This window comes from Carassius gibelio, chromosome A22, assembly GCF_023724105.1.
Source record: "Carassius gibelio isolate Cgi1373 ecotype wild population from Czech Republic chromosome A22, carGib1.2-hapl.c, whole genome shotgun sequence".
Taxonomy (NCBI): Eukaryota; Metazoa; Chordata; class Actinopteri; order Cypriniformes; family Cyprinidae; genus Carassius; species Carassius gibelio.
This window is the reverse complement of record NC_068392.1, coordinates 1,860,656-1,872,546: the sequence shown is the minus strand read 5'-3', so window position 1 is coordinate 1,872,546 and position 11,891 is coordinate 1,860,656. Positions and strand designations below refer to the sequence as shown.

Below are 11,891 nucleotides of genomic sequence, written 5' to 3'. Positions count from 1 at the left end.
ATGATTTCATCTGTGTTGACGATGACACTGAAACCATGAATCTAGTCAAGAAAAACTAAAATAAAACACAAATAATAAGAGATAATATGTTCGCAAAATTAAAATAGTTTCATTAGTTGCGCACTCTTATGTCCTTTCAAAGCTGTGTGACACTATTTCATCCATGCAACACAAAAAGAAGACGTTGCAGAAAGTCCAGAGAGCTAATTTTTAATTAAAATCGTTATAAATGATATAAAATTGTCCAAATGACACAGTTGCTACATTCCAATTATTTCATATAAGAATTGATTTACATTAATCAAGATTTTCAGCTTATAGAAATGAGAATTAAAGACTCGAGAAAAATACTACGGACAATCTGCAAATATCTTCAAACGATAAAATGAAACTTTCAAGTGAATTGTAAATTTAAATTGTATTCATCAGATTATTGTTAACTGATATATCAATAACTTAATAGACATTTCACAAAAAAACCCATTCAAAAACATTATTGGTTTCTGCTTTGTCCATAGCAGGTGATGTAGATTTCCAGAGTCTCTCTGTGAAGATTTTAATAGTAGAACATATTTGAGTTGAAACCATGCGAGTCAATGGAATATACAATAACCAGTAAATAAAGTTAATATGGGCGAAACTGTCAACTGAATATGTTCTGAACACAAGCTGCATCACTTTTTTTATACCACAGATGTCCCAAAACATGCGACTTACTTTAGCTAAAAGAGTGAAACAACTCCGGTCTTATGTTACTGCAAGACAAAATATACAAATAACAACAGCACTGTTTATATCCACGGTTTATGCAGTTCTTCAAGTCAGGAAGTTTCATCAACGAAGAACAAAACATGCTTCTCCCATCAAGAAATGGCACGGATTTCTATTATGGTGGAAATGTTTCGCTTTCTTGCCTTGGTGCTTTTATTTCCTCCTTCAGTATTCAGTGTGAAAGTGTTAAATCCCTTCTGTTGCCATCAGATTGTCACTGGCAGGAAGGGCTTTCCTCGTGTGGTCGAACAGACTGACGCTTAGGGCACAAAATCTTGGCGAAGGCCCGGCGAAAGCTGCTATGGCAAAGCGGGTAGAGGAAAGGGTTGATTGCCGAGTTGAGCCAAAGGAGCCAAAAAGTGACTTCGTACCAATGATGTTCCACACAGCTACCGCTGCAGGCCGCCCGTATGATCATAAGGAGAGTGTACGGCGCCCAACACACCCCAAAAACACACACTATGACGGCCAGGGACTTGGCAATCTTCTTATCCCTCGAGAGACGCGCATGTGCTCCGCTTCTGCAAGGGGCGCATTGATTCGATGCCTCCTGCGCTCGTATAATACGTGTCCTTACCCAACCGCTGAACAATCCTCGCTTTTTAACGGTGGGCTTCATTGTTAAAGATACGGATTGGGTGCTGCTGGGATCGCCGCTGGACGACGGCGAAACCTCTTCGTCGTCTTCGATCACGTCCGAAACGGCCGGTGCTCCGCTAGAGGACACCTTGCGCGTTTTGACGAAGAAGACGGATGATTTGTGTCCATCTATGACCCTCCAGCCGTCCTCCTTCTCGGTTTCCACATGCGCCAGTCGACTCCGGTTCCGCCGCTGGATGTTGAGATAGATGCTGAAGTTGAAGAAGGCCACGGAGATGAACGGAGAGAAGAACTCGAAGGTCGACGCGGAGAGCAGGAAGTACCAGGTGCAGTAGAACTCGGCGAAACATTCGTCCTCTGGAACGATGCTTTCTCCAACCATCAGTTCCCAGAAGATGATGGCCGGTCCGTAGAGGAGGAATGCCAGAACCCACACCGCCAACATCTTGACCACTGCCAGACGAGTGACGCCCTGCTGGGCCCGGTACCTCATCTATGGAACAAGACGAAAGATTAAAGTCAAACGAGAGAGAGAGAAACATAAACTGGCATGGGAGTGATCCATGGCAGCCATCACACTCAATAAATCCATGCACAGTGTGACTGTCTCTTCTTCTTCTTCATGATTTATTCAATTCACAGCTTAGGACTCTGAACACAGCGAGGAAAGGGAACTCATTTCTGCCAGGTTTTACTGTGGGTTAGTGGTTTGTACTAATTTGATTGGCTATTATAAATTAATCAGTGTGTCTGAATAATCTGATGACATGAAAATTTGAATTTACATTAATAAAAGATCAAGTGACTAAATCACTTTACACCATGAATACCGTTTTTCCTGCCCTGATCAAATTGCAAACAACTTCCTGTGGCTCTGTTTCAAAACCTAGCAATCTGCCTTTCTGTCTACGGCCTTCATAAAAAGAGAAGGGGAAATAGGAGGATTTACACAAGAAGTCTCAGATTTATAAGCCAAATTTTTGAAATCAAACAGTTCACAGAAAACAAGGTTTTCAATTTTATTTAGAGGCCAAAACTATGCAATTTGGTGCAGATGCTGAGAGCTTGTAATATAAATCAGTTATCTTTATAGACGATATTTACATAAAATTATGTAAATATAATTTGTCATAATATATCTTAGAAGGATGATATTTAATACTGGTGCGTCAATTTAAAAAAAAAAAAGTTACGCATAGGTCCATAGTGGACTAAAATGAGTTAAGTTTGGTCTCATTTTAACCTGAAAACTGTCACTCACGTTTTGAACATAGACTTGAATGTGCATGATACAAACCTACATTTTTATAATTCATGACTGAAAACATTTTGTAACATGATTTTGATGTGCCATTTACATGGTAATGCAATGTCTGATTTTAAAATGGGTTTTGAAGGATGAATTTTTAGATTTTATGTTTTCAAGTGATATATAACTTCTGATGATTTCTAAAAAGTGATAGAGAAAAAGGCAACGAGGAAGTCTTTTTTTTAAACAAAGGTCAAAGCTCCTTTTGTAATGTAGATTTCTGATATATAGTTTGTCAAGATTAGATTAGATTTGATTGTAATATAGTATAGTCAACGTAGGTGTCCCGTATACGGGACGGGGTGGCATTTAACAGGTTAAAGAATACCCATGCCAGATTATTGCTGAAGTAAAGAAAAAAAGAAAAAAAAAAGTTGGTTTAGGTTTATGAAAATTATTTATAAACAATGTTTTATATAAAATATATATTTATGAAACATGTTGAACTCTATACCTGCTAGAAAATCAAAGCCAAAAATCTAAACAAGTTATGTTCCGAATTTGAAGTTGATCTCTCGAAAAAAAATTATCTTTCAGTAAGATTTTGTTTGGGCGCTGTACCAAATTATCCCTTTAGATCCCAGCAAAACTCTGCTGATGCTGAGTTTTTCTCTTTCAAATTGTATGAGAACACAAACACACAATTTTTTTTAAGACCCAAATACAAACTACACACCCACACAATTATAGCTGCATTATTTAATATAATATGCAGAAGCAGAAAACAGGAATTAAGCGAGTATTTGCTTTATAGGCCAAACCTGAAAATAAAAATGCCACCATCTGGTAAAAAAAATAATTTTTAAAACCTTGCCAACTGAATGAAAGCCTACTGACAAAAATGCATCATTTTAAAGTTAAATGACATTGCGATAAAAAGTTTAAATAGGTATTAAAGCAATTAAAATAGTAAAATTCCCATAAAAATACACACCTGTGGCAAAATTTATGCAGTTGGCAATAACACAAGCAAAATTATATATATATACAATTATGATCAACACCTATAATGCAATTCAAGACTGATGGTTGAGAGATAGACAAATAAACATTGTTTAAAAGCCTGATGATCATATTTGATTTGTCTAAAAAATGATGTCTGGATAATCAAAGTGAAGCTGCTTCAGTCCATCTTAAATTACATCACTAACAATATCAACGTTATTTTGACATTTACTTTATAAAAATCATTGAAGATTTCACAGCAAGAGAAGTTTGCACAATTATACTAAATTACCTTTTACTTGCAAAAAGTGTTAACTATCAAGAGTTTTTTTTTTCAATCAAAGTTCCGATCATGTTGATAATTTAGAGGCCTTTGAAGTTAACTGTAAATCTTCTGAAATATAGCAGTGTATAATTGACAATCACAACTGTCTTCGCTGACGGACAGTGTGACGGTTTTCACCATCGCACCTCGCTCTCTAAACACTTTTCATTTCAGTCATTTAGAAACGACAACCAGAGAAAGCAATCATCTATTCATAAAAGACAAGGGCCCTCAAGGGTGATTCCTTGTTATGAACTAATGCCATTTCAGTCCTGATAATACAGCAAGTAACAGTCTTTAGGGAGCGAGGAACCTAAAGACAAACATGACAGAGTTTCACACCTTCTAACACCCTTCAACTGGATTCTGGGGAACTGGAGCTAGTTAATATGTTTTGTTGACATGATGCCCATATCAGTTCATGTGCCACTCACTCAACAAGGACTAGCATTTAAACAGAGCAAAGCTTTGGAAAAAACACACACGTTTGTCCAGATTATATTTCAACCCCAAATCAACAGAATATAAGAAATTATGACAACACTTTAATTGGAGCCTTTATGTATAATTCATTATAGAGATATGTATAATGTGCATTAAAATGCATTATTATTATTACTTTTTTTTTCAAAATAAGTGTAATCAAAGCTGAAATGCATAATAATAAATCCAAATCCCTTGTTACATCTAAAATTCATTTAATGTATTATATATGTGACATTTAATGTATTATAATGTGTTTACAGTTATTCATGAGGTTATACAATATATCACAATGCATGATTAAAAAATGCATTAAAAATACATTTATAATTCATTATAAATAAAATCTTTGAGGAAATATATTTTTGCCTACTTTAGATTCAAATGATAATTTAGATGTCGTTTAAACACAATTCCCTCTTGTTATCATCGTTTAATTGTGGATTATTGTAATACTTTTATTGTAATACAGAACGCACTACCATAATGTATAAATACTTTCAATATTAATAATAAATAAATATATATATTTTTCACATTAGAGTAAAGAGAGTTTTTGGATTAATGTTCAATTGTCATGAAAATATTTGATATTATATTTTACAAGTAACCATATAATTATTAGCAATAATGATTTGTTTTGTAGTGAAAAAGACAGATTCACCAACAAATATGCACAAAAATATTCTACCTATAATGGTATTTTGAGATTACATATATTATATCTGTTTGACCTAGAGGTGTAGACAACTAAATTAGGATTGGGGATTGTTGTTCTGAAAATCCCCACGCAGTCGGAGATAAATAATTCACCACCAGGGAGAATAATTGAAGCCAAATGAAGTCACTATAATGCCACTGATACTAACACATAATCTACTGTTTAAGTCCTTTTGAAATATCATTTGAAAAGCATTATGACAGATGACGAATCGTCACTCTTTCAAAAGCAATCACAGATAAAGTGCATTGACAGGAAGTAAAGACATTAAACAATAAAGTACTTCAGAAGAGCTGGATAAGAAATGTATTCGTGAAATATGCAAATTCTAATGCATTATGCATGAAGCCACGTAGTAAACTGCTGAGATGTCATTGCATAATCTATGAAGAGTAACGCTTCAGATATTCAATCACAAGCAGCTAAATTACTTTTGAAGTTTCTGCAGTTTCTCGTAAATTTGATATTGGAGCACATAATGTTTCTTGATACTACATTCTCAGCAGGAAATCAATATTTGCGTTTCATAATTTGCTCAAACGGTGCTCTGGAACATCAAAAGCCGCTTGAAACAAGGCATTTTGCATTCGTCTTTCACAGTAGGGCATCGTTCCCATGTTTTCTGAGCTTCTTTTGCTCAACAGTTTCTGTGAATGTGAGGAGCGGTTGTTTAAGGACCTCGAGAACCCAAATTCAGCATCGTTTCGCTGTTAAATAAATGCTCACACTGAATGGAAAACATATTGAACTTTCTTCCCCTTCCTTCCTTTTATGATTTCACCAGAAGAGCTGGTGTGCATCCACTTCAGAGCCAGCTACTTAAAAACTATACAAGCTAATTATGATTTAACGTTTTTAATCAATGGGCAGCCACTGCTTTAAAACCAGTTTAAATCCAGAAATAAAAAGATAAAAGCAATTCAAGTGTACGGTATTTGTGCGGTATATATCTTTCGGATGATAAAATGTAATCAGAGCAGTATTTATCTGGCTCAAAAACGAGATATTTAAATGAATTAATCTTGATTAGAGTGAAAGCATTAAACTTGGAAAGATAAATGTACACTTTGGTCCGCCTGCTTCCCAATGCTATATATGAGAGAGATAGAAGTGTATATAAGTGTATTGAAGAGTATATATACTGTAAAACATTTCTAAATTGGGAATTTATGAGGTTCATTTCAGTTGGGATGTGAACAGCGAGGACAGCTCAATTGGTTTTGGAGCAAAGCCCAAGTTTGGGTTTTTAATAGCTTGTTGTCTTAAGTATGAATGTAAAATAATGATGCTGTCCATGACTAACACAGCGGATATTTGCAGTAAATTGCACTGAAAAATTCATGACCACAGAGCAGTTAAACGCTGGATCCACAGAGGATGTGGGCTTCATCTGTCTGGTGGGCCGCTCTTATCTAAGATCCATCAACGGGGCAGCAAGTCATTCGCTTATTATTCATCTGATTGCAATAGCACTGTCTTCAGCGACTTGTGGGTTTTGTGAACAACTCATTTGTTTTAGACAAAAAGGGAAACTTGCAGCGCATCATCTGAGGCACAAAGCCAAAACTTTGCATGTGTTTATGCAAGACAACAATTGGAATATTTGAAGAACATAAAACATTTACAGCATTATTGTTACATTCATGGATTTCTGTTCCCTTATTTGGTCATCTTCCTTTTCTTGTTTTGTTAATTGATTGATCCCCACCTGTCTCCAGTTCCCTCATTACCTCCTGTGTGCTTAAATACCCTGTCTGTTTATTTCTTCTTCGTCCGTGATTAATGCTGTTATTGTAACTTAACCTATTTATGTTAATGTATTGCATATAGTCTGTCATTCTCCTTCGATATTCAGTAAACTCCTCATTTTGATCAAGATCCTCTTCAAGCTCTTTATTCCAACGTTAGCATACACCCCAACTGTAACAATTATGAAAAAAAAAAAAAACGAAATACTGGAATTACAAGTTTGGCTTTGTGTCTCAGATGATGCACTGCAAATTCTTCTTGGAAACAAATAAGATATTTACTAATGATCGATCGATATTGATATTTTTTTTATAACCGATAACGATACCAATTATTTGCATGTTTATGTGCCTGATAACCGATATGTCGAACCGATATTTATTTAGTGTTATGCAGTAAATAAATGACTGAGTTAAGTAAGAACATACTTCACTTTGGTTTTTCCTCTTTTCAGTCATCTTTTTTTAAGTGTTGAAAATTTGTCTTTCATTTCAAATTTAATCTTTATATTGCAACAATAAAAACATTTTATTTAAAAAAAGCATCAACAGAAACAACGCTAATATTAAATATAAGCAAAATAAATGTAGAATGTCTAATGTTTTCAAATGGAGAAAATTAATAAAGGACAGGGGTCATATCAACTTCATTTTAAACTGACATTATAGGTTTATAAGCTGTTTAATAGCTACGAAGTCAAGAATAATTCGCTGGATAATATTCTCTGGAATATTGGAATATAACAATGAATAAAATGCTAAATTAATAAATGTAAATAACAAACAGAACATCGTATTTTATTGCATTTCTCCACTGGAATGTTATATAGAAAATATTAATGTTTTTGTCCTTAGATTATGACATGCTTACTGACAGCGTGGTTTATCCATGCAGAACTATATAATCAAACTGTATCGCTTGCGTGATAATAAATAATAAATTTCCGTAGAGATGTATTTATTTACTGTATGTAATGCATCTAATTTGTGCATAACTGGCTATGTTATGTTAAATAATGTTTACTAACTACAGTAAATCAAGTACTGCACACCGTTGTTGTCTCGTCTCAAATACGCTGCAATGTCGATCCAGCGCACAATTCTCAAAACACCCAGCAGATGCCGGTATTTATCGGTGATTCTTATATTACAAAACCGATACCCGATTATGGTAAAATGCTTAAATATCGGTGAAAATATCGGTTAATTGATATATATCGGTTGATCTCAAATGTTTACAAAACTCAAGAAAAAATGGGACAAAACTTGATCAGAATGCACTGCTCTGAGAAAACATAAAGAAGACTGAAGACTCCTGATAAAAATAGCTAAATCCAATCTAAAGTCTGGAGTAACCCGGCAGATCCCCATTCACTTTCAATTTCTGGAAAGCAGTAGCCAGTGCAGTAACCTTTTTCCTTTACGCTCCACTGAAGAAAACACCATGCAATAACATTTACAGACTATTACTTTTTGTAGAATAATTGGATGTTGATACTTACAGCTCGGGTAACGGACAGGAAGCGGTCGTAGCTGATTAAGACGATATTGAAGACAGAAGCCGTGCACAATAAGTAGTCCATCACAAGCCACAGCTTGCAGAGTCCACGGCCCAACATCCACCTGCCCGTCAAGATATAGGGCATATAGACCGGGATGCAGAAAGCCCCTGGAAAGAGACACGACCATATTTTACAGTATTATACAGACTTTGTCTGGTACAATAAGGCTTGTGTCAATGGACGCCCTTCAGAGCACAAAGTCAATGGATGATGTCACGAAGGAGTCACTCCACAATGTGACCGATAAACCTGAGCCATTATCAAAAAGCCATCGAGCTGGGATGCTTTCTGAGCTCTTTTCCGGCATCAAGAGAAAGCTTTTTCACAAAGGCGTACAAAACAGCAATCTCATCGCTGCCTAATCTTGAAGGACGCTGAGATTTCTCATATGTGGGCTCTATTATCTAGAGCTTTTGAGCTGGTTGGCATTTGAGAAGAAAAAGCAGCGCTCTTGTTGGGCTCTTTATCTAAACTACATAGGCACATTTCAGGTAGAGCGGCACCTCCTATCTCTTTATTCAAAGAACTTCCACTGTGAAAGCAATGAGCACTACGTCGTCTGAGCACTAATGCCTGTGAGACACAAATAAACACTCAAGGAGGACGAGAGGGTTTGGTGAATAGACCGAGAGACGCGCCGATCTTGATAGGATCTCTTCTCTTAATGCACTCTTAATCCAAGGCAATTATTTATTGTGCTTATTTACCACTGAGCAGCAAAGAACAAGGTCTCCGTCTCAGTACTGCAGATTATTTTTCAACCTCGCTTTGCTAAGAAAGTGTGCCAAGATCATGGTCTAAATATAAATGTATGGCTCATTGGTAAATTTGAGTCTTTGTCAATGGATCCCCATTCACTTCCAGTTACTAGAATTTATAAAAATGGTTCATTGGGAAATTTGGACGTAGTTAGCTTTATTGGACGACCATTGTAGGGTTTTATTGCTCAATATAATGGTGATATAATACACAAAATACAATTTAATAACAGCAAATAAGACAAATTGATAGCCTGAATGCACTGTAAGTTGCTTTGGATAAAAGCGTCTGCTAAATGCATTAATTTAGTGAATAAAATAAATAGTGAGTTGTAAAACTGGGAGAGAAAGCAATGCACAAAAACCAGACCAATATATTGGACATTGCTGACCATTTTGAGATTATCAACATTTAATGATAATATAAATGTTCGTTTTGTACATTTTGGGTATATATTATGAAAAATCAATACAAAAATGAATTATTATTATTATTAAATTGCATTAGGTATGCACACACTTCACATTACTTATTATTTATCAGCTATTATCAAGTAAGGTGTAGCCTAATCTACAAAACTTTTCCTTGCACTGACTCTCATCTGGAGCCAGTATTCCCTCAGATCTCATCAGATGTAGAGTAGTATTATGGGATTTACAGGATGCTTTGATCCTGTAGAACAAACGGGTTCCCCAATTCGCATACACATCATTTTTAAATGATTGAATATTTTATATTCCCATGCACAATTTCAATGCAAAACACAAAAACATACGAAGCATTTTGAGTCGGAGTTTAATCAAATGCACGCGCATACATACCAACAAGGAAGTCTGATATAGCCAAATTAAGGAAGAAGTAATTGCATTGATTTCTGAGGCTCTTGTCCACGACGAAGGCCAGAATAACCAACGCGTTCCCGACCACCACCACGACCACCAGAGTAATCATGAGGATCGCCAGAACGACCATCGTGTACCCGGGGAACGGAGCCCCATCCGAGCTGACGGTCGAGCGGTTGGCGCTAGAAGAATTGAAGCAGGTAACCATTGTCAGATCGAGGACATTTGGAGAACCAGCAACAGGTCTGAAGTCATCATGTGAACCGTTTCCCGCTGACGATGGCGACAGGAGAGTTTACATCCCTTTAGGAATGCGTTAACTTCAGCGCGCGGCAGAACAAGCCTCCCACTGGAGTCTCCAAACGCCTGCGGAGCGCGCGCATATAGCTGAAACACATGACATGTTACGACTCCTTCTGGTGGGAACTCCATGAAGCTGTCCAGTCCTCGCACTGAGACCGAGCGCAGAGTTTCCAACAGAATAGCGCGTTCCCGTCAGGCGTGCACGTCACCTGTTGCGCACTCGCGCCTCTCTAAATACCGCGGTGTCCTTAGATACCGAGATGCGCGCGCTCCACTTTGCAACTTAACCTTTGTGAAAGATCTGATTTTTGCGTATAGTGCAATAAACCCTTTTCTCTCTCCATGTGTCCAAATACACAACATACACAACAGTTATTTTAAATATATGAATAACCCATGCATTAAGAAGCAACATACATTTACCTATGAAGCAAAAACAATATGTATTGTTTTCAGATAATCTGTATTGCATTTTTGGTTGCACTGGGACATTTTTAAAGCATAAATTCAGTTTATTAACAAAGACACTCATTTTAATATGTTTACAGTGGCAATGATACTTCAGTATTTTTCTATTCAACACTCCTGTGTTCTAAAAGATCTAGTTTTAGGGTTTTATACTAGAATCCTATAAGTAAATCCCATTCAGATTCTTTAGGACTGGTTTTGAATGATGACAGTAATTCCAACAGAAATCCTGTTCAAGTTTTCCACACGTGTATTTGTGCTCTTGCACTGTTCAGTGGATTCAGAACCATGGACAGCAGCGATTGCAATTCCCCTCAATTAAATAGAGAGTAAATTCCGACATCTACATTTTTTTGTAGAAAATGCTAATGCCTCAATCAGCTGCGTGCATGACGTCAAAGGCATGACGAATAAACATCATAATTGCACTTTCAAATTGCACACCATGTACAGTACGCCTCCTCTTCCTGAACACGCTCACAAATTCTGTTCAATGTAAAAAAAATAAATAAATCTTAATTACACTCGCTGTCAGAGATGTGGTCTTCTTTTCCTGCATGAGTCATTTCCCTACTGACACAAAAGACCAACTTTAGCCCTGTGAGTGCTCTCTCAGCTGTGCACCATGATAACAGACACTTTGCCCTTGCGTTTCACACACACGTGCGTGACATTGATCCTGAAATAATGGTGCATCTGTGAAATCCAATTTAGCGGCACTGCATGGTGCAGCTCCTTTGACCTCCATTAGTTCCAGCAGTTGTGCAGTTAAACTCTGTCTAAAACCCTTTTAAACGTGTCATTCTACTTAAATTATGAAGAGCTAATTAACCCCTGGGCTCTTAACCCGGGATTTCTTGCCTAGACCCCATAGTGATATCAATCACTTCCTAAGAGGATCACTTGAGAGGCTTGGGAGCCATTCGATTAGCATAAGTGTGGTGTTAAAACGTGAAACAAATACTATAAAAGCACAGTTAAACTCATTCCCGGAAGACCTCTCCGCTAAACTGGAAACTGGTTTAATGACTCAAAGTCAACATGAAATCAAAACT

The 11,891-nt window shown here is 36.6% G+C and overlaps 1 protein-coding gene across 1 annotated transcript; it reads right to left on the bottom strand.

Annotated features, from left to right (window-relative positions):
• On the bottom strand, window positions 1-10,642 carry LOC127943272 (histamine H3 receptor-like). The gene is made up of 3 exons (XM_052539605.1): window positions 10,045-10,642; window positions 8,405-8,571; window positions 1-1,864 (listed from the first exon to the last, which is right to left on the bottom strand). Exons 1-3 carry the CDS (start codon window positions 10,271-10,273, stop codon window positions 986-988), a joined length of 1,275 nt encoding a protein of 424 aa, XP_052395565.1. The 5' UTR covers window positions 10,274-10,642; the 3' UTR covers window positions 1-985.
• Window positions 10,643-11,891: the final 1,249 nt, after the last annotated feature.

Excerpts from the sequence above, each read along its gene's own strand:
- LOC127943272 (XM_052539605.1), bottom strand. The coding sequence starts at position 10,273 with ATGGTTACCTGCTTCAATTCTTCTAGCGCCAACCGCTCGACCGTCAGC. Across the intron at positions 8,572-10,044 it reads TATATCAGACTTCCTTGTTG|GGGCTTTCTGCATCCCGGTC; the intron begins GTATGTATGCGC and ends GTCTCTTTCCAG. Across the intron at positions 1,865-8,404 it reads TCCTGTCCGTTACCCGAGCT|ATGAGGTACCGGGCCCAGCA; the intron begins GTAAGTATCAAC and ends CTTGTTCCATAG.